General features: G+C 41.9%; 4 protein-coding genes across 5 annotated transcripts in view; 1 reads left to right on the forward strand and 3 right to left on the reverse strand.

The window, feature by feature from the left end:
* Window positions 1–4,325: 4,325 nt before the first annotated feature.
* LOC311045138 (charged multivesicular body protein 4b-like) lies at window positions 4,326–4,979 on the reverse strand (the record flags this gene model as incomplete). The annotated part of the gene is made up of 1 exon (XM_084056948.1): window positions 4,326–4,979. The coding sequence occupies one exon, from the start codon at window positions 4,977–4,979 to the stop codon at window positions 4,326–4,328; it is 654 nt and encodes a 217-aa protein (XP_083913074.1).
* A 1,927-nt stretch (window positions 4,980–6,906) lies between these two features.
* On the reverse strand, window positions 6,907–15,538 carry acsm3 (acyl-CoA synthetase medium chain family member 3). Its single transcript, XM_084057224.1, has 14 exons — window positions 15,449–15,538; window positions 14,593–14,784; window positions 14,019–14,229; window positions 13,527–13,734; window positions 12,929–13,072; window positions 12,361–12,517; window positions 11,408–11,487; window positions 11,147–11,270; window positions 10,901–10,981; window positions 10,528–10,629; window positions 9,696–9,823; window positions 9,184–9,283; window positions 7,851–7,973; window positions 6,907–7,706 (listed from the first exon to the last, which is right to left on the reverse strand). The coding sequence occupies exons 2-14, from the start codon at window positions 14,782–14,784 to the stop codon at window positions 7,620–7,622; spliced, it is 1,737 nt and encodes a 578-aa protein (XP_083913350.1). The 5' UTR covers window positions 15,449–15,538; the 3' UTR covers window positions 6,907–7,619.
* A 1,957-nt stretch (window positions 15,539–17,495) lies between these two features.
* Window positions 17,496–18,638, reverse strand: LOC311045139 (beta-1,3-galactosyltransferase 2-like; the record flags this gene model as incomplete). Its single annotated transcript, XM_084056949.1, has 1 exon — window positions 17,496–18,638. One exon carries the CDS (start codon window positions 18,636–18,638, stop codon window positions 17,496–17,498), a length of 1,143 nt encoding a protein of 380 aa, XP_083913075.1.
* A 1,359-nt stretch (window positions 18,639–19,997) lies between these two features.
* Window positions 19,998–23,535, forward strand: part of ece2a (endothelin converting enzyme 2a) — a 169,744-nt gene continuing 166,206 nt past the window's right edge. The window contains exons 1-2 of one of the 2 annotated variants that reach the window (XM_084057251.1): window positions 19,998–20,102; window positions 21,148–21,322. In XM_084057251.1, the coding sequence (XP_083913377.1) occupies window positions 21,163–21,322 (160 nt within the window). In that variant the 5' untranslated portion in view covers window positions 19,998–20,102; window positions 21,148–21,162. Of the gene's footprint in view, window positions 20,114–21,147; window positions 21,323–23,535 lie in introns of both variants that reach the window. The other variant, XM_084057252.1, reaches the window with a different exon arrangement.

Below are 23,535 nucleotides of genomic sequence, written 5' to 3' on the forward strand. Positions count from 1 at the left end.
GCAAGTTGGCAAAACGCAATTGATACTGTTCTGTGTTTTGAAATGTGAAAGAAAACTAAAATTCAGAATTCCCTAATAAATTATTTTTGCCTTTAAATATTGTGGTATTGTGTGTATTAGGGTCTAATCATGCCCAAAATATGGATACCAGGTTGAAAGTGGTTGAAATAATTATTGTGTGGGTATAGTAGGGCTATTTGCCTCTGCATTGGGAAATGAATGTGCACAAAGTAGTGATAGGCATAGGTAGGCCTAAATTAAAACATAATTCATAACCTCTTGTATAGTGCAATATTATATTGCAATACTAATGCATGGTTGAACGTCGCAAAATCCCTAAGAACACCTGGAATTGAAGTTGTCTGTGCCATCTTTGTGCCTTGGCACACCATTTTGTTGTTATTGTTATTGTCAGATATTACAGTGAGGGAAGGAAGGGGGTAATTTGTGAAGACGTGAGGCCTAAAAAAATCCACAACTTGAGACTTGTGAACTAGAGATCCTCCTCATCACTTCTGCATCACCTATTACACACATTCCTGACTGAGGTAAGTTGGTAGCCATTTCTGCCTCTTTTCCTGAGACCTTGAGTGCTGGTCAGTCACTCAACAGACTGAAAAAAATGTTTGAACTCATGGCCATATTAGCTTATTAGATGGACAAATAACAGTTGAGTGTGGTATGTACTGCCTCTAGTGATCACACAGGAATATGCAATTTGTAAAAAGTACTTGTTGGAATAACACTGGGGGAAAGAATGACCTTGTATTTGCTTAGAGTTGTTACATACTGTATGCATGTTATGGTAATTTTCCACCACAAACATGCCCAATGGTTACACATCCACCAAAAGTTGGATGACCTCAGAAAGAACGTTGTACTGTGTGTGAATTAGAAACACATGACTGGTGGTTCCATAGTGGTTTCACTTAAGCTGATGTACCCCAACAAATCATTGCAGCGCAGCAGCTATAAAATGTCAAAACGTAGTCAGGAAAAACAACAAAAAACAAAGACTTCATATTACGCCAACTTATCTATGACATAGTCAGTTTTGTGTTGTGACTCAAAATCTTGGCACGGCCTTCGCCCGATCCGAATACCATTGACTTCCATTATTATGAAATTAAAGTTAAATATCTCATGAATATTTCAAAATGCATGGCCTATACCGGCACAGTGCACAAGACATTTGGCACGCAATAATGCTTAAACAAATGTTCTGTATTTAAATGCCTCCTCAGCCCACGGCATTCATAACAGTCAGTTCACCTGTTGTTGCGAGCACCTTAAAATAAAAAGGCTTAAATGTCCGAGCTGCTCCAGTGTCCTCTCCTTCGCTGCTGTACTGTCACGTTCCTGTGACACACCAGACAGGCCTTGCTCTGGCTGAGGCGCGGTGGTATTGCTCTTCTACTCTCAGGCGGCTTACCTCCTACAGAGCCACGCCATAAATTGGGGGTGCCTTGTAGCTCAACCAGATCACATTGTCCTTTTGAGTTGCAGGGACCTGGGTTTGAATCGGACTTGTGGTATCATGAAGACATGATGACGCCATGAATCAGATTTGAACTCAGGTCTAATGCCTTTCTCACCCCCCCCTCTCTCTCTCTCTGCCCTCGGTTTCCTGTCTCTCCTATGATCTGAATAAAGCGGAAGATGCAAAAAATAAAAGGGTTAGGGTGTTGCAACATTGTCACTGGCTATGCTGAGCGAGGTGCTTTCTTGTACAGGTGCTTTGTGATTGTGACAGCATCTTTCTGCCTTTCTGTTAGCCTTGGGAGGAAGCTGATACTCTGTATATTCAAACTCTCACTTCTAGAGCACATGGGCGGAATTGAGTACAGGTAAACTGGGGTTACTCAAATAATTGTCTGACATGACCAACATTGAGCAAATTGAGCCTTACGTTGTTGAATCCGGAAGAATGGCAGTGTGTCAAAACGAAACGAAAGCAGAGTGTTGATCAACTAACATCACAAAACCTCATGGTCAGCATGGCCAGATTACCCAACCCAAAGAGCCATATCCTGTTGGGCCCCCACAGTGTGAAAATACAATGAAAATAGCAGATCTACAATGTGATGTGTTGTGAGCTTGTAGATTGTCTACTTTTGCTATTTTTAAAGGATTTTGAAAAATGTTGACATTAATGACATGCTGAAAATTGGAATCCAGATAACTTTTGTCTGATTTAGTTTTTTTTTTCATTTTTCTTTTCTTATTGGCCCCATGACGGCCTCCACTTTGAAACCCACTTAGTCGTCTAGAATGTGTTTATTCTGCCGCGCATCGAGGTAGCCCATCTGCCTTCTGTACTCCGCCCATTTGTTGTGCTCCTCCCTCTGTTCCTCCATCTTCTTCATCAGTGACTTTGCAGACAGGAGCTCTTTGGCCAAAACGTGATTCTCAACGGTCAGCTCCCTCCTGTACTGCTCCCAGTGGTCGTGCTGCGGCGTGTGTTTGTCCATGTCCTTCATCATCAGCTCCGTGGTCAGGATCGTTTCGGCCAGAGCGTGATTTTCATCGGTCAGCCTGGTCATGTTCTGCTCGCATTTCTTACGCAGTTCGTCGGCATCTTCCCCCAGACCGCCCCGTTTAAGAGAAGGCCCAAAGGAGCTGGCGCTTCGCTTGAAAAACGATCGTCCCAGTGATCCGGCAGCAATGACTTGCCTTAGATAGTTGAACACTAATGACATTGTGGTAAAGGTAGCGGATATTGACGTATGATGTTAGTGTAGTTAAGTGGTTAATGTCTTAAAGGTGGTGGAAGAATTTACTAAAATTCCCTTTATCAATACTGATGGCTGAAGTTGAACCTCTAGCTGACTTATATACAGCTACAGATACTTGATGACGTGTGCTTTCCCATATATGGTGCTTTCTCTTTCTACTAGAGCAAATTACCATATATGGAAAGGCACATTAAACATCACATTATTTTATACGCATGAATGATTACTTTTCTGCTTCGTCTCAAAGCTTGTGGGTATAGAATATGGGTGAGTTCAGAAGCATGCTCTGAGAATCTTTTCAGAGTGCTCTGATGTCAGTTAACCCATTAGGACCTGAGGCCGATACTACACATTCCTTTCTAGTTCTCACACCCTCAAGATTATTCAAACACTTTCAAAAATAGTAGATGTACAAGCTCACAAAGTGAAACACTGTGAGCTTGTACATCTGCTATTTTTGAATATGACACAGATGGGTTGTTATAAACATCAATATCACCGGTTTTGTTACACGTACGTAGATGCATGTTGAATACTGGCTAGACTCCAGTCAGTTGCAGCTTCTTTGGTACTCTAGAAGTGGGACCTGCTGTCAATGCACTGAATGGGACATTATCACGTTTAATCGGGCTGTTGATTGGTCTAGGTAGGTGAGAGATACTGACCTACCGACGGGGCTCAGTAGGTGTTTTGTCGTTATTCTGTGGGTTGATGAAAGTTGGGGCAAACACTCACCCCAAAACATGATTTACGATTCCTGTGCATATCGGTACATAACTCGGACGACGCTGAGTCGGCTCAAGCGAACGTCGCAATGTTCAGCACGGCAACTCGCTCGCTCGGTGGTGCCTCTCGTGGCTCAAGGTCGCTTGAGACGGCGCCCCTCCGACGCGGTCCAAAACTATACTTTATACAAAACACCTACTGAGCCCCGTCGGTAGGTCAGTATCTCTTGATTAGAGCAATCAATAGTCTGATTAAACGTGATAATGTCCCATTCAGTGCATTGACAGCATCCCAAATGGGTGTTCCAGGAGGTCCCCACCAAGATGAGGAACAGTTTAAACTGTGCCATTTTATTTTTGTCTATTCAAAAAATAGCTAATCTACAAGCTCACAACGCACTGCAATGCGACGCATTGTGAGCTTGTACACCTGCTATTTTCAAATACATTTTAAGAACATCTCTTATGGGAGTCACTGAAACAAAATCTTTTCAAATGGGGGTCCATATACAATGAAAAAGTATATGGACCTGCTATAGTCTCTAGAGTACCAAACAAGCTGCACCTATCACATTTTGTAATTACTTCCTACTGTAGCAAAATGAAATCATAATAATTTAAAAAAAAATATCAACTACAAAAGTGCACTCCTCAGAGCGCAGATCTCTACCAAACTGCTGGTTTGTCTACCCAGGGCCCGCAAACTTTGGAAGTCAATAGGAATGGAATATGAAAATCTAACTGATAGATGCATCCTGCATTTTGTTCATGATCCCCAGAGATAAAAGTGTGTTGATTTGTTGAGTTTGGGACAAAATGACCATCTCTGATCTGTAATGTACGTAGCCACATGTGGCCACGCTGTCTACATGCTCCCTGACCACTGCTCTAGATCCTCCATTTCATCCCCGTCCTTCTTCTCCTTCTCAGCAGGTCTGGAAGGTAAAGTGGAAGGCACGCTGGGAAGCGCTACGCTCTCCGCCCCGTCGACCTCCAGAAGCTTCCTGTCTAGGTGCTCCCGTCTCAGCTCTTCCAACTCGGCCATCAGCTCGTCCTCGTCGTAGACCTCTCCGTAGCCGATGGGTTTGGAGATGACGTCGGAGATCTCCTGCGCCAGCTCCTGCTGCTCTGTGATGTCCTGTATGAGGTCGTCCACCATGTCGATGTCCATGTCCGCGTGGACAGATTTCATGGCCTTGGCGGCGAAGGCCATGTTCTTGAGCACTTCGGTGTTGGCATTGGCGTTCTCCAGTGCCTCTCTCTGCGACTCGACGTTAGACAGCTTACCCTCGATATCGTTCAACTCCTTCTCGTGCCTCTTCTTTCTTTTCAAGGCCTGCACGGCCACCTGTTTGTTTGTTTCCGTGTTGTTTTCTTTTATGGTAAGCCGTTGCTTCTCGATGCTTTTCTCTAGAGACTCCTGTTTCTTCTTTAGCATCTCCTCTGTCTCTCTGAGTTTCTGAATCGCCGCCTCTTGTTGGCTGAGTTGCCTTTGCCCTTTTCCTCCCACGCCAAACATCCTGTAGAATATCTTAAGTAACAAGGAGGCCATTTCTTGAGAGGCTGGAACACAAGAAAAAAAATCTAGGAAATATGCATTAAATTCAGTCCTCTAACAATGTACGCTACTTTAAGACTTCGCCGTGGCTTTTTCCTTGAGTAGCACTTTAAGAAGGCCGCCTTGACTCTCACGTCATTAAATATGACGTGAGAGACGCATCAGTTGTGACTTAATATGGAGTAAAGTACGTAGCTAGAGCGTTGCTTCGCGCCGCGTTTCGAGGTTGCGGATCTGCTACGTAAGATGATTTTGTGTGACGTTGAAGTATGATAAAGTAGGTCGTTAAATTGACAAAAAAACACAAAACGTTAGAATATGGAGATATGCCCCTCAGGTTATGCAATACCTGTTTACAAATGGGTACCCGTTGTCAGAGTACCCATTTGTGCCCACTGTACTCGTTGTACCCATTGTCAGAATACTTAGTGCATGCAGTCCCCATTATCATAGTACTTGGGAGGCCAGTCTATGACGTCATATTGATGACATCAGGGATCTCCATGTATGGCCATAAAAGGGACACAGGCGGATAGATATAGACAGATACAAGATACTAATATTCTGTATACGGTTTTATTATTTTAAATGTGGCATGTGGATGCGGGTGGTGGGTGGGACATCACAAAAGCTATTTTAACGGGGTGCAGAATTGTCACAAACATGACATTTCTGTCAAAATCCTGACGTCACGTTTGTGACATATATGGTTTTGATTGGCCAAGTCTTCCGTGACGTAGTGCTCTAATAACATGTGAAAACATATGAAGGTGTTGAAATGACCATACATACATACGCCCATTTTTAGCGGCGCTAGCCGCTCTATACCTTTAGCTCTATACCTTTAGGTATAGAGCGGATATTAGCCCTCTATACCTGGCTTTTGCGTCAACGTTCTGATTGGTCAGGCTCGCCAAGGTTCTGATTGGTCAGGTCCGTCAACGTTCTGATTGGTCAGGCCCGCCAAGGTTCTGATTGGTCAGGTCCGTCAACGTTCTGATTGGTCAGGCCCGTCAAGGTTCTGATTGGTCAGGTCCGTCAACGTTCTGATTGGTCAGGCCCGTCAACGTTCTGATTGGTCAGGCCCGCCAAGGTTCTGATTGGTCAGGTCCGTCAACGTTCTGATTGGTCAGGTCCGTCAACGTTCTGATTGGTCAGGCCCGTCGAGGTTCTGATTGGTCAGGTCCGTCAACGTTCTGATTGGTCAGGCCCGTCAAGGTTCTGATTGGTCAGGCCCGTCAAGGTTCTGATTGGTCAGGCCCGTCAAGGTTCTGATTTGTCAGGCAAGGGGACTATTCATGACATCACTATGATGTCATGAATATAGAATTAGATGTCTATATAAACAATGACTAAATAAACAATGAGTAATATCTAGAAATATTTAGTAATTTCATTTTATTATTCATTTGGCTAAAGTCTCCTTCTAGGTAATTTTTTAGCGGCGCTAGCCGCTCTCTACCTTTAGGTATAGAGCGGATCCTGCTCTGTACCTGACTTTGTCCGTGTTCACCGTCAACGTTCTGATTGGTCAGACCCGTCAACGTTCTGATTGGTCAGACCCGTCAACGTTCTGATTGGTCAGACCCGTCAACAAAGTGATTGGTCAAGCTTCACGTGACACGTGGCTATAAACACATTATAAACACATATCGATGACAAAATGTATCAAAGGCGCCGCTACCTTCACACAGGGTGTGATTTTTTGTTTGAGGGTCAGTGTGTCAGTTTAATCACACACTGGCCCTCAGTGTGTGATTAACCAATTCACTCAGGGAAATGAGCACACACTGAGTTGTGAGTGGTTAATGGGCTGGCGTGATGGGAGTCTCAATAATACTCACACAAATTGGTGGAGATTCACAAATAGATTTTACACAATAAAAAATGTCAAATTAGAGACATAAACACAAATGCTGTACTTATTTACACATACGAAACATTAGCGGTACAGATACAAATTTGATTTGCATTTACAAATGCAAATCACTTTGCACGAGTATGAAATGTGTTTTATGAGTTACGAATCATAAGACCTTTCTAATTCCCACTTTGTGTAAAACAATGTTTAAAAAATCTCAAATACAAATACATAAATTGGTGGAGATTCACAAATACATTTCAATTTAAAATGCCTAAGTTGACATACAAAATGTTGATATACAAGTTTAGAGACACAAATACGAATACTTATACAAACAAATTGACTTCAAAAGCTATGAATGGTTGCTGTGTGATAAGAGTAGAAAGGAGAGAGAGGAATCAGGTCGGCGGGTTGGTCAAGCTATTCAGAAGTGCCCCATGTTTTGTCAGCACTAGATACAAATAACTTCTGTAATCTGGGAGGTAGATTGTGGAGTTGGACATTAGGACAAAATATGTGTGTGGAATAGTCTCAACCAATTCACTCAGGGAAATAAGCTCATACTGTACGGTATGTATCATGTGGAACAGGACAAGGATAATTCATCTCCCAATAATATTGGGTCATGTGACTGTCTCTTCACAGTGATGAAAGTTAATACAATATGCAACTCATGCATCTTACGTTTTTGAGACGTGAAACCTTTTTGTCGGATAATCCTTTTTTACAGTACTGATTCAAATCTGCCCCCATTCTTTCTTGCGTAGCTCCACTCTTCTAATCTTACCACTGACTGTCTTAGGCAGCTGCTCCACAAACTCCACCTGCAACAACAAAATACAAAAATACAATAACTTAAGAAATCAACCATTCCTGATTAGTGAGGTATATCCAGTGGGGTAAATACTGTAAACTTACTGTAAATATTTTCCTTACATTTTTTTATCAAGTATTTAATGATAGGCTACCTTGCGTGGATATTTGTATGGAGCAGTCACTTTCTTCACATGTGCTTGTAAGTCTTTCACAAGTTGGTCTTTGTCATCATGTAACACATACTCTGCTGTCAGCACCACAAATGCTTTCACCACCTGGATGAGAGAAAAAAAAGCAGGCTTGTAGGTGTTTCTATTCAAACAGTGATAGTTTTAGGGATGGGACGATATGAAGAGTTCATGTCACGATTATTGTGGCCAAAATAATTAAGGATATTATGGTGATTAACACAATATGCTTAAAACTCTTAAAATGCCACAGGCACCCCAGCATCCCTATTCTGGGGGCGGGGAACGTTCGCCATGAATAGCAGATCGACAAGCTCACAACGCGTCACAGCATGTTGTGAGCTTGTAGATCGGCAATGTTAGTGTAGAGTGAAAAAAGTAGCCTGGCATGGCAAGTCTAACAGGGCTATTATTTTTAGCTGTGGCAGATTCGTCTGGTTTCCAGGCTATGGAAAAAGAGTGTACCAAGAGCGCTCTTTACAGACATAGCATAGACTCGGGGTTTAAGTGGTACCAGATACGCAGCTCGGCAAAAGCAAATTGATCCCAGTGTATGACACAGGACAATTTCACGATAAATTAAAATCTCCACGATACGATTATTGTGAGTGGTTTTTAATGACGATAAACGATAATAATGATTATCGTCCCATCCTAGATAGTTCACACAACAGGGTTTGTAGGGTGGGTTGTGTGTTTGACTTGAGACTTATTTCTATTGAATTGAGGATTTCTTGAGACTTATTTCTGAGACTTATTTGTATTGAACTGGGATTTCTCATTATTGCCTTTATTGAGATTTGTCGTGATTTATAGAACTATTTATCTTATTACATTTCTCTCAAATTTACAATTGCAACTAATGGCTACTGGATTTAAAAAAAACTGTCATTGAATCTAATCTCAGCCGTGGTGGACAAAGTAGTACTTGAGTCAAAGTACAGATACTCCTCGTCAAACATTACTCAACTACTAGTAAAAGTTGCTCAGTCTAATTCGTACTGGGGTTCTAATTTACAGGAGTACTTGCTTTAAAAAAAAGCATCTATACTTTTGAAAATACTTCAAAAGTACTATTGACAAAGTACATTTTCTTTTTAATATTCAAAGCATTGCTATATTGATATTTAGAAAACCCCCCCCACCAAAATGAGTATAGTAAAAAATAGAGAAAATATATCTTTTTTTTTTCTTAAAAAAAAGGAAAAGTTTAGGTCCTGGGAATCCCTTCCTAGAAATGTAGTGGAGTGAAAGTCACAAGCTTAAAAATGAAATAAAAACCTTTATAACTGCATACCTCTCCTCTGACTGGATCAGGGCTGCTGACAACTGCAGACTCCGCCACGGCCTGGTGTTCTATCAGAGCGTTCTCCACTTCAAACGGACCGATTCGGTACCTAGACCAACACCAACAGAAAGTTAACTAGAAAGGTGCTGCATATCTCCGCCAATGTGTCGGGTCAGGACCCTCGGAAGCTTGTACATATGCTATTTTCTTTTTTACATTTTTTTCGTGAAAGTGCTTGTACATCTGCAATTTTTAAAACATTTTAAGTGTTTGAAAAATGTTGAATAATTACGATTTTTTTTTAACAAATCTTCTCTTCTGGGGGGTCCCTGACACAAAACATTTTCAGATGGGGGTCCATGGCCAAATATATATCAATTTGGGGTTCTTGGCACGAATACGTTTGAGAAGCACTGATTGAGAAGGCATTTGTAGAATCGGCCTCAGGTCTTTAGTAATGGTCATAATATGTGTGGTATGTTTGGGCACCGTGAAGGGATAACGCTACAATGACCTCATACCCAGATGAGAGGATGACATCGTCAGCTCGTCCAACAAACCACAGGTAGCCATCTTGGTCCATGACGCCTCTGTCCCCGGTCAGGTAGAAGTGTCCTCTGTAACACTCCCTCGTCTTCTCTGCTTCACCCTGAAATATATCAGTGACAGTTTCATTCATATTCTGGGTATGTCATAATACACGAACATGTGGCGAAAATAGCAGTTCTACAAGCTCACAACGTGTTTGATATCCCCGCCAGGCTGGAACGGGACGGAGGTGGAGATTTTTTTTTACCCTTCCTGTCCGTGCGTCGGTCCGTCTGTGTGTCCGGGTGTTTCTGTGACCAGCTAATCGGGCTAACCGCTGGACCAAAAAAGTCCCTCGCAATCGTCAAAGTCATTGTTGCCCACCTCTGACTTGGATCATCCACCAGCAATACACTGGCAGTCCCTCACAACCCAGCTGCAGTGCAGGGAGCCTTGAAAATAGTCTTGGGGCGTGGTCACACCAAAGTTTAATTCTACGTGTGAGGGCAGATTCTGCCAATGCATTTCAATGGGAACGGAGCGAGTTGTTGCCATTTGCAGATTTCTGCAAAAAAAAAACACTCTGTTCCCATTGAAAAGCATTGGCAGAATCCGCCCTCATAGGTAGAATTAAACTTCCGTGTGACCGCACCCTTAAAACATATTTCTTTAATATTGCTTTTAACTAGATTTATCTCAACTGCTTTTTTTACATGTTTATTTGTCTTTTAAATCTTTTTTTTTCTTAAGTCTTTACTTTAATGAGTCAATTTCTTTATTATCAAGCTTATTGTAATTCTAAAGCTTATTTGAACAGATACTCACTGTGTATTCGGTAAACAGAGAAAATGGCTTGTGGGGTTTTACTCTGATAGCAAGGTTCCCTTCCACTCCATTGGGCAGGACTGTTCCTTCGTCATCCACAACCTGAACATGAACAGCACAAATACTTCATCATCAGAGTTTCTTTATCTCCAATCTCATAGGCCTTCAGGCCTGCACAGCGTAGATTCTCCCACTTCGCTTATAGAATCTCTGGTATTCTATATAACTTTATGTACCAAGACCAAGGGCCACACTGGAAATAAGTCTCTGATTTGTTGTGTATTTACCCTTGACATTTCTTTCTTTTCGAGAAGCAAGGATGTCATATGTTTTTTCTTTAAAACATAAAATCATATAAATAATTATTGGTTACCTGCACATCATATGCCGGTGATGCCTTCCCAAAAGACCCAGGCTTGATCTCCATGCCCTTGAAGGTACCAGCTATCAAAACCTGAAGGTTATAAAATAGGCCATTATGGAAAAAATGATTAAATATGGAGGTACAAGGTTTCTGCCTGACAGCGACAACATCACGAAATATCTGTTGTATATGTAATACATACAAAACTGGACATGAAAACACTTTGATCTTATCTGTTCCTATACTATAACTCACAGTTTCTGTCTGTCCATAACCTTCATAGATATCCAGTCCAGTGGCCTCCCTCCATTTCCCCATAACATCCGGGTTGATGGGCTCTCCAGCACTCAGACAATGCTGCAGTGACTTGAAGCTGTACCTGACACACAAAAAAAAGAACCGGAATGTAATGTATTCCAGATTACAAAGTGAACTGTCAACAGGATAAACGTGTACCTAATATATGATACAAAATTTACGAAAAACTAACTTCAAATGCCATTAAATGGACCCTACTTGGACATGTCTTCCAGGACAAGCATGCGGTAAGCAGTTGGCGCCGTGCAAAATGTCGATATGGGATAGTCAGAAAGAGTCTGAAAGGAAGGCAGGAGACATCGGTGAAACTGAAGGACAGAATGAACAGTTTGAACTGAATTAATGTTTTCCGCTAGCCAGCCCCCTTCATCCGATACTGATGAAGGCTGGGATAGCCGAAAACGTTCTGTGATTTGTGAGGCATAAATGGAAGATAAAAAAACAGATTTGTTCAGAGAGCGATGCTCCTTTTTTTCATAATGGATGATAATATCCATCAGCCTCTGTACTACTGCAGCCTTGTGGTTGACATGGATTAACCCATTAAGACCGGGAACGCATCTGTGTCACTTTAGATTTCTTTGGGCTATTCAAAAATAGCAGATAATACAAGCACCGAGTGCCGCGATACGAGCTTGCAGATCTGCTATTTTATTTGTATTGTGAAAATTCGTGCAAATCTTTGAACATATATATTTTTAAAACTCATATCTTTGCTTCTGGGGGTCCCTGGAACAAAATATTTTGAGATAGGGGTCCACGGCCAAATACATATCATTTTGGGGGTCCTTGACATGAAAAAGTCTGAGAACCAGGGATATAGAAACATCGTTTTTTTCAAAAAACTGTTTGAAGACATTTTGTTGGATCAGCCTCAGGTCTTAATGGGTTAAAGCAAAAATAAAATCTCATGACTGAAATATTTTGCTAGGCCAAATCCTAATCTGTGATTTGTTAACAGCGTGAAACAATTAGCAGGAGCACGCTTTAATCTTAAAATAATAACCGAAATTCGGCTATCTACAACAAGCTTGTACATTTTCGGTGCATGGCATGCTTCCATAGACGACGTGCTGACTTCTATGAAATCCAAATGACTGAAATCAGTCGTGATGACTGAGAACTTTAATCCATGACTGTTGAACACACACCTTCAGCACAGTGGAGGGGTCAAAGCGGGGCATGTGGTGAATGAAGACACACGCTCCCTGGGTCCAAGGGGCATAGACACTGCTCCAGGCCGACTTGGCCCAGCCTGTGTCTGAGGTGTTCCACATGACGTCCTGCTCCGTCAGGTCCAACCAGTACCTCCACAGAGAGGACAGAGGACCAAACAGACCGTTTTAAAGGCACGAGAGGAGAAAGACGAGGGACATAGTATGTTTGGAACGATGCAGGTGACACAGCGCATCGTCGCTGTCGGGCAGAAAGCTAATATCGCCATTTTCCGTATTTTAAATTTGTGTTTTTTTCCGTCATTTAATGCCGTACTTGAGCATAGTGCCGCGTCACATAAATGTATCAAAAGTAGCTGATCTACAAGCTCAAAACGCGGCGCGAAGCGACGCGTTTTGAGCTTGTAGATCAGCTACTTTTGCTATTTTTTTTATTTGAATCCTGAAAAGTAACAGTTTTGGACATACTGTCTGAGGTTTCCACCCGACAGAGACGACATAGCAGCAGGTAACAAAATAGAGAGAGGGATAATGCAGCCATTACCTGCCATTGACTGTCAGACCTATCCCATAGCTACAGTGGCTGTGCTGGGTCATCTTGGGAGACCCTGTGGTCCCACTGGTGAAGAAGATGGTCATGGGATCATCACTCAAAGTCTCCACGCAGTCATGGTCACTGGACACATTCCTAATGGAGAGCAGAAGGGATACATTAACACCTGATTGAGCATCACAACACATTATGAACTTGTAGATTGGCTAGTACTTTCAGCATGGGACATGTTCTAGACAACATACTACATGAATTCTTGGGTATATTTAACATTCCTTTAAGCAAATTATGGTGAGATATCTGTGAATAGATAGAAACTAGTAGTATTAGTGGGAAATCCCTGAGATCAAATGGGTTGGGTATTGAAACACTGGTAGAAAACCGGTTCCGGTATACCGGATCAAAACCCAACACAGATTCCGTTGCTTCATTTCGGTGCCACGTAAATATCTGAGCTTCAGCCAGGCAGATGCAGCATCTCGAAAAAGAGACGCTGCATCTCAAGGGGCTTATCCTCCAGTGAAATTTCAAATAAATAAATAACAAGCATATTCTTTGGCCGTTCCCTATTATACAGTTTGCTGCGTACCCAAGCAAATCGCCCAAGTTCCTCCATCCTTCTCTTTTCCTGTCGGACACTAATATTTTGACACGCAGGGAAGGGCAGTCGGGGGCCACAGCATCCAGCAGAGGAGCCAGGGACTCATCTGTGACGACACACTTGGCCCCTGAGATCTGCAGTCTGTGGAGGATATCTCTGGATGTGAGCTGAGAGGTGCCTGGTAGCAGCACGGTGCCTGTGGACATGTACATCAGAACAACAACATGGAGCATCGGTTAAAGATAAGATAGAAACAATTGGACTTTGGTGGCCAGACATACGTGGGTCCGACCGTTCCGACGTTGCTGGATTTGATATGGGGCAAGCGTGTTTTGGGGCGACCATTCTTGTATTCCATCCCCATCAAACCACCATGGGCTCCTATATGAGCCACATGGCCTCGGCAAGGCTTACTTACATCATTGTATGACGCAGTAGAAATCATTCACCTGTCACTACAGCAGTACTACAATCATTCACCTGTCCTGAGACAAGCCACGTTGACCAGCCACCACTCTGGAACCCTGGGCAGAATGAGCAGCAGCCGGTCCTGCTGGCCGAGCTGGCAGGGTCCACGCAGAACATTGGCCAGTCTTCTGGAGTGGAAGGCCAGCTCCTCAAAACTCCATCGGACCTCCTCCTTGTTGTCATTCACCCACCACAGGGCAGGGACAGACCCCCGCTCTCCACGCTGAAAATCAGAAACAAGTGAAACACACTTACGCACACACATATACAACAGTATAATTTATATATATATCATAGTACATGTGTTTTACAACAAACAGTTGTGGAAGACATTAAATGTAATTTATCTTGCATCACAACCACATATTTAGGGGACAATATTCTGCACGACGAAATGGGATGGCTGCATGTAGTTTTTTTGTAAAATATATATATAGGTTAAGTTAGCCTTGGATCAAGACTATCATAGATTTATTTGATCGATTTCTACATTTTCTAGATACTAAAGTAAAAGTCAGACTCGATAAAATACATCTATGATAGTCTTTCTTGATCCAAGGCTAAGGTTAAGTCATCAAATCATTACCTTTTCCTTTTCTGTCCATTTATCCAAGACGTCTTTGGCGAAGTTGAAATGCAGTGGAATTTGAGGCTCGAAGGGCTTTATGCTTTCATAATCTGTGAAGTTTTGTGGACGAGACGTCTTGTGCATAATTTTCATCTGACTGCAGATACCAGGTTTATGTCGGAACTGCTGGTTCCCAATGGCCCTCATCATCTACAGACAGACAAGCATGTGGAGATGATAAAGAAATAAACCACAACAATATCAAAGCATTCAAATCTGGCCAGTGTTGTAAAGTAACTAAGTACATGTACTGTACTTAAGTAAAACATTTAGGTATTTTTGACTTTCTTCAATTGTCAATACTTTTACTTCTACTCCATTACATCTCAGAGACAAATATTGTACTTGTACTTTTACTCCACTGCAATTATTTGACAGCTTTAGTTACTAGTTACTTTGTAGATTTTCATTATTATTGCAAAACATACATTAAGAAATTCAGCCATTTGTGTTTGTGTATGTTTCGGCCATTTGAAAATAGCAGATAATTTTCAAAAAAAATTGAGCTTGTGAATGGGACATTCTGCACAATTTTTAGTACTTTAAGTATATTTGGAGGGCGATTCTTCTGTACTTTTACTCAAGTTAATTTTAAATACGGGACTTCTACTGGTAACAGAGTATTGCTACATTGCAGTAGTAATGATACTTTTATGTAAGTAAAACATTTTTTTTTTTACCACCACTGAAAATAAACCACAACAGAATCAAAGAATTCAAATCTGGCACAATATGAAACTGAACCAATGAATGTAATAAATAAAACAATCCATGCACAGACACTTTGACATATTGATTAACGTATTTTTTTTACCGTTATGTTCTTCACTTCAGATTAATGTTGTTGCAACAGTCGTGACGACATAATGGCGCTTCCAAAACAACGCGAAAACGTTGCAGCTCGACCCCCAAAAAAGAATAGATCTACAAGCTAACAACGCGTCACATCGCGACGCGTTGTTAGCTTGCAAATCTGTTCATTTTGGGGCAAAAGTGAGACCCTCGCGCAACTTTTCTACGCTCTCATCACAGCTGCTTCCGGCTGTCAAGGATATGTAAACAATACGTACAATGTCTGCGACAGTAACACGTGGATGTGTTTGTTAGACGATTATACTGGCATTAAACGAGGATTAGTTTAAGAGATAGTTTATGAAGATTACACTTTGTAAAGAGACACATTTGCTTGGGTCTGACTGCCTGTATGTTAGTGTTAATTTTGACAGCAAATTCTGATTTAGTCTTAGTCTTAGTCAACTAAATTAACACTGCTGTATGTATGTATTTGAATGAATTCGAATCAAGAAGTTTTATTTAAATTGTCACCGGTCATTCAGGTACAAGAAGGGAAATGCAGGTATGTGAGGTCCTCAAAAGTACAACATACAATGACAGTAATACAAACTATTAATGTAACAATAATAATAATAATAATAATAATAATAATAATAATAATAATTAAAACAAAAAAGATTACAAGACGCCTTCAACAATCCACATCAGCATAACATAATAATGGCAAGGAGAAAAAGATTAGTGTATAATAAGGCATAACTTTATAAGTTACAAAGCCATTTTCTGCAGAAGAAAACACTAGCAGAAACAGCAGCTGACAACCATAAATGTTACATGATTACCATCTAGTGGAAGCACTTGTTATGTCTTCCTACTTGAGTTGTGGGTGGTACAGCAGTACAAATTGATGGGAGATTCACAAATACATGACCATGAAAATGTTCTAAGCTGACCTACAAATGTTCATATAGGCTACAAGTGGCAAATTAGAGACACAAATACAAACACAAAACATCAGGGGGACAAATCAAATCACTGTGAATTGTGTTTTACAAGTTACAAACCTTGACATTTGTGTGTGAATATTTATGAATATGACATTGAGATGTTGGAGAACTAAGAGGTGTAAACAGGTGGCATTGAATGAGGGCTCCGACAAGAGCACTTTTGTTGACAAAAGAGGACATTCTACACAAAAAATCATCTTGTTCTTTGATTTACTTTTTTGATGCAATTATTTATTTATTATTTACTCTTGATCTTATCAGTTTGTTGTCAAGAATAATGTCAAGCCCAAATAGGTAACCTTCTTCTTTGCTTGAGATTACTATAATGTCAACTCTGACCTTGAAATAATTTTCATTTACATTACTAAGGGAATGTTTGGACCAAAAAAATATTGGATTCTGTCTTACCAAGGTGTAATGACAGTTTGTTATCAGAAAGCCAAGAACGGATTTTACTGCGTTCAGAATTGAGAGCTTCCACAACTTGCATTTTGTCCTCGCCCAGACCAGGATTGCTGAGTCATCAGCGAACAAGAACAACTTGCAGTTGCAGGCTGCTTTCATTCACTGCTTTAATATCACTAGGTCAGTCCTTGTGATAGCGTCACAGGGTTTTTAAATCAATACATTAATTTTGTCCAATGCCTGAATATGTTGATACAACATAGCTTACATAATTGGGGTGGTTGTATTTTGTCTCCCTGCTCTTCTATTGAGACATTTAGATTGTGTCAAAGGTCATGTCTCACCTAGACACAAGATCTGACACAAATTTTGACCTGATTCAATATCTACCAAGCAGGCTGCCTCTATTAGTTCAATGGTAAAAAAAAACAGCACTTGCAAATGAAACCAGTTCAAATCCAGGGTAGAAGAGGAAAGTCACATAGTGCTGCTTTAACTAAACAACAACTATTGTGTATATGGTAAGCTTAGAAATGTATATCACACATCATATCCACTCCTGTAACTTACCAGCAAAAATGATAATCATAATCATAACTACACCACGGTAGCCTACACATCATAACCGCGGTGAAGCAGTTATTGTCCCCAACCCTAGGCATTGATGCAGGTGCTGTTGCTCTGTAGGTGGTGCCAGTACTTGAGCAGCTCACTGGGTTGAACCCTGTGGGACGTGATCAGGTTGCTGTACTTGCAACGGGAGTAGGGCACTCGATCGTAGTTGAACAGGAACTTGGGCGGCAGTGTGGGCTGGATCCATAGCTTGTCCAGGCAGATCCCCACGTACACATCCTCCAAATGCAGGCGGCGAATACTCAGAGAGACTCGGTAGATTTTCGCCGCCAAGTCTCCGGAGAACACGTAACCCGTCCCAGAGCAGAAGGTGGGGTACTTCTCACTTGGGTACTGCTCCGGGGACATGTACCACTTACTGTTTTTGTTTCGTTTCGGTGCGTGGCCGCTCATGATATCTCCTGTGAAATAGTTCTTCTTGGGATTCAGTTCGGGTCTGAGCAGCTTGTGGATGAGGTAATCGGTGTTGACAAACATGTCACTGTCAGTTTTCATAACATAGCTGGCCCGTGGACAATGCATGGCCACCCAGTTCATCCCCATCAGCGTCTTTACAGTCAGGTTGTTGTAGGTATCCAAGAAATCCTGCTGAAGGATATCGTGGTGCCTCAGGCTCTCGGACTCCAAGGTCCTCTGCTGTAGGCGCCCCAGCTCGCCTTCATTTGCCCCCAGCAGGAACAGCCGGATCAATCCTAGGCCTGGAGCGAGGCTCTCATTGCCCCACGTCTGCCGTATGGCGTCCCGTGCCTCTACTTGACGAGCCTCTGTGCTTATCAGCAACACCAGGAATGGTTGTGCTTGTCCCTCTGGGCATTTGTTTGCCTCGTTAATGATGTAGGGGTACGGCCCGGGGGACAGCATGCCACTAGGGCCGCCCTCATCACTTTGGCTGGCTTTAGCTGTCGGAGAGTTCTCCAGACCTGCCTCCCCCCGATGAGAGGAGTCATCCCCATCTTTCCAGAATCTGATGTTATTATGCTGTTGCTGGTGGTTCTGGTTTCCTGTTGCCTTATTGGTGGAGTGTGACGCACTCCACCACGGCGAACCCGCGAGGCCCGGCAAACAGTCCCAATGGACCAGAAAGACCACGACCCCCAGGAGCGAGAGGAGATACAGGAGTCCAGCGATGTGTGAACGGCAGTGGCGTGTCCTCCTCCACTGCATGGCGTCCAGCGTCTCCGTGAGACCTTTAATCCACTTGGATCACAGTCACGTTGGTCATGGAAGTCGCAAGCAGCTTCTCATAACTGCATAAAGCGTGGAGGTAATGTGACGGCAGTTCTCCCGAGGGACTCTCGGAGCCAACTGGTTCTCTGGGTGTCACCAGAAAATACAAAGCACTGGCAGGAATTTCTTATCTAATTCTGCTAGTTGTGAAATGTACCAGACTTTTATACCACACCCCTAAACAAATGGTGACAGATAGAGTGAACCATGAGGAAATACAAAAAGACCACATGACGGAAGTTGTGTGTGTGTGTGTGTGTGTGTGTGTGTGTGTGTGTGCGTGTGCGTGTGTGTGTGTGTGTGTGTGTGTGTGTGTGTGCCACACCAATTGTGTGTGTGTGTACACACCAATTTGCCAATGTACATATCCCACAAAAGACATGACAAATAGAACTGTCCAACTGGCCAGAAAATGGGTTGGCCTAAACACACACTCCACACATTCTTCCTTTCATATGGCGAAGGGGGGCTGGGGGTCCCAAATGTAGAGTGGATCTTTGCAACAACAAGGCTAACCCACCTACTCCACATGCGTAATAATGATGATGGCACTGTCAGAGAAATGGCCAGGGCATCACTCCTACTGGACTTACGCAGGGGGAAGGTCCCCCATGACCAGACCAGAATAATTTCCTAGGTTTCAGGAGGAAAGACTCTGGAAAACTGGACTCACAAGACAAGGGCTTTGGGGTCTGGTGTGATTGGCCAGATCTCAATGACCTCTGCTGCTGGACAGGAGTCTAGTTAAAATGGGCAAAAAACAACACCGAAGTGCTCATCTCTGATGGACTAATTACAGACCCCAGTGTGGTAGTGGAGGCTACTCTCTACCACCAGGGAGGGGACATTAGACTACAGGAAGACACAGCTAGAAGGGTTACTCACTCACTCTCTCTCTCTCTCTCTCTCGCTCTCTCTCTCTCTCTCTCTCTCTCTCTCTCTCTCTCTCTCTCTCTCTCTCTCTCTCTCTCACACACACACACACACACACACACACACACACACACACACACACACACACACACACACACACACACACACACACACACATATATAACACATATAATATGTAGTATAATATAACTCTGGTCGTAGCCTAACTGTATCTGTCAGTGCCATTTCCTTATAAGTTGAAAAGTTGCGCGAGGGGGAGGGGTTTCACGTTGCTGCTCCAAAAAGACAGATCTACAAGCTGACAACGCGCCGCTCAGCGACACGTTGTCAGCTTGTAGATTTGTTACTTTTCTTACGGCGTGCAGCGCACGCGCACCGTTGTGCTACGCACAATGCTTGCGACAGTAACAGCAACACACGTGGATGTGTGTTTATATCGTTTCTATGCTGTTCACAGTTTGTGTTTGTAAACGATTCCTTAGGTATTAAACGAGGAATCTTAATTTCGTAAGTATATCGTTTATAAAGATTACGCTTTGTAGGTAAACAGATAGATAAATAGACCTTTATTTACATATTGTAGTCTGAAAACGTGAATGAAAGCTTATATTAAACTGCTGCTGTTTGACTGAGTTTTTATGGGAACACACACAGCATCCTTACGTCTGTGTTTATATTCAGTGTTGGAAGAAGTACTCTTATGTTGTCAAGTAAGGTTTCTACTGTAACAGGGAAGGGTCTCCCCCATCTCTCTCCAGCTCTTTAGTAAACAGAAATTACATTTTCAGGTGGGTCACCAATTATCATCTGATTCCAATTTTTCTGCAATTTTTTTTTCACCACTTCCAATTTCACTTGTTTTGTCCCTGTATCCTGTATGAGTTCTCTGTCCTGATTGGATTAAATTGGTACCCTGACCTGAAAATGTATTTTATATTTAATGTTTAAGCTGGAGAGATGAGGAAACTATCACTTACATCCTCTGTTTAAAGCTCCATATTTGGGGGGTCACAATAAGAACGCCCAAGGTTCCATTTGGCTACAAAAAAAGAAATGAAATTGGCCACTTTGTCTGTCTTACACAGTCAGTCAAATTCAATCCCAGAGTTAAATGAACACTCCGTAGTATTGTATTGTGCATTGGCTAACAGTGTCACACAAACAGTGTCACACAAAAGTGCACTGGCTTCTTATAACACAATCTCTTGTACATGTCATTGACCATTACATCACTACACTTTACTTTTGTATAGGCTACTATCGCTGACGTTGAAACTGACAATGATATCTGACTCTGAACAAATGATCCATCTTTTTGTGCTTGCTAAGAGTATAATACCCTGATTGTGTTGTCCTATGTGTTGTTTCTTGTCCGGTTGATGTTTTGTTTTCAGTTTTTTGTTATTTGTTTTATTATATGTTACTGTATACTGTACTGCTGTCTCCAGGACCCCCTCGAAAACGAGATCCTGAATCTCAAGGGGTGACTCCTAATAAAGAATTTCAATATATTGGCCTCTAGTGTATTGATGTGTTTTCTGTATGATTCCAGGGCGAGAAGAAGAGGATGGAACACCTGCCAGGGGACAACTCAAGGTACAAAGACGTCGACTACTGGGACGAGAGGTACCAGAAGGAGCAGTGCTTCGATTGGCTGGGGGAGTACACCAAGTTCCAGCATCTACTGGAGCAACATGTCAAGAAAGACGACTCCATTCTGGTGCTAGGTTGGTAGGACATTTCATTATCATTGATTGATTGTTTGGCTTGATTGATTCACTTTTATGTTTTTGATTGGATGAAATTCGTATCCCGGCCTGAAAATGCATTTTTTTAATTACTAAAGAGTTGGAGAGATGGACGGTCGGATCACTGTTACTGAACACACACATACTGTACTGTAGCAGGGGTTTTCTACTGATTGTGAATCAGGGACAACCACCCTGGCTAAGAATGAACCTGTTGTGTCGACACTGTTGTGTCGGGTGCTGATGTGGGTTAAGTTACACCATGGCTTTCTTGAGTTGCACTGAGTCTATGAGTCTTGGTTATACTCATATCTCATATCATTAGGCTTCAGCCTAGCCCTGTACCTATTCTTTGGGGTGGGGGGTGGGGGGGGGGGCACTCACAGAGAATACAGAGAAAACAAACAACAGCACTTAATTGCTTTAGCTGGTAGCTCTGTGAATTCTGCCGCTCAGATCTTCACAAGGGGATGTATTTCATACATTTGCCTCTTGACAGAGTCTGTGGATCTCAATTAGACATCCATTTTATTGTTTAATAGTTTATAGTACCTCTTGTTGCGATTATCTTTTACTATGGTGTCTTTTAACTATGGGGGTATTTACCTAACGTGACCCCAGCAACTGACCCCAGCAAAACAATTTCCCCTGGCAAAGGACTTCTAATCTAGACTATTCTAATCCACTGTTTCTCAAACAGTGGATTGGGTTGCGGACACATTTTTATGGGTCGTGTGTAAATATCCCCTTTTTTCATTTCCTACATTTAAAAACACACACAACTTACAAAAATTAAAGACAATTCCAATATTCTTAAAAAGTATTTAATAAATACAATACAAAAATCTAATTGTGACGCGTTGTGAGCTTGTAGATCTGCTATTTTCACTAGTTTGGGCAAATGTCTAATTTCTCTTTGGAAACCACTGATCTAATATAATCTAAACAAATTTGATCTTAATGAGCTGATCCTCTTCTGTAGTAGTTAAGCTCGAAGCACAACAAGCCTCCTCAAATGACCACTGATAATGATGTTAGTCTTTAATTCCACTGTCCTGGTATCATCAATACCAACACTAAAAACACAAACAAAAAAGTTTACTAGACCTGTTACACCTATACTTTGTTATACTTTTCAATCCGGGACAGCATCTACAGTATGTCAGTTGCTATATATAAAGCAACTGACATACTGTAGATGCTTTATTTAAAAAAAAAGAATTGTTTGAATAACAATTTATTGGCTTGAAATGTTCACAATTTCCACAAGATGTCACTCTAACATTAAAACAGACCCAGTGTCCAGCTCAGTGCTTCTTACCTGCAAGTATTTATCTTTTGGGGTCATTAATTGTGCAGCCAGAAGCTTGACATAAAACTGTATATTTTAAAAGCTTATGAATAAGATCAAAGGATTCCATCCACGCAATGCAGTTGTTATAAGTAATAACAACTTTTACATTTGCATAATTAAAACCAATGCGTTTCACCATTTGTGCCTTCATCATTGTTTGCTCTTTTAACACCTCGAATAGGAAAAATAGCCAACAATGTACAAGCTCAAAACGCATAATATTTGTGACCTAGCCCCTTTTGCTCAGGTGTGCATTGTTTATTAGCAATGATTCTCAAAGTGGGGCCCGGGGACCCCCAGGGGTCCTTGGGGTGGTTCCAGGGGGTCCCCAGCAAAATTTGTTAATGGCATCACAATCATTTTAACCACTTAAACCATATTTTATTATACTTTGGCTATTAAAAAATAGCCAAACTTGCACTGCGAGCTTATACATATGCACACATTTTTATGTGTTGAAAATCTCAAAATATATATATATTTTTTACACAAATCTACTCTTCTTGGTGTCCCTGGCACAAAACCTTTTCAGATGGGGTTCCGCGGCCAAATATATATAGGTATAGGTCACCATGTCCGTCACTCTTGCATTGAGAATTGTAAAACGTAGTAATGTACTGTAGTGCTGTAATGTTGTATTGTTGCAGCGTGGAACCATAGCGTACTGCAGTTATAACCAACAGCCGTGATTTAAAAAAGTGGCACGGACTATTCTTAGAACTGTTTCGGTGTGTGAATGTGATCAAACCTGACATTATTCCTCAAGGTTGAAGCCATGGCTGCTCACTTGGGAGTTACCCTCTTTTCTATGTAGTTTATATTTTGGCCTGATGGTGGC

This window comes from Gymnoscopelus microlampas (genome assembly GCF_963454915.1).
Source record: "Gymnoscopelus microlampas genome assembly, chromosome: 5".
In the NCBI taxonomy this organism is placed as follows: Eukaryota; Metazoa; Chordata; class Actinopteri; order Myctophiformes; family Myctophidae; genus Gymnoscopelus; species Gymnoscopelus microlampas.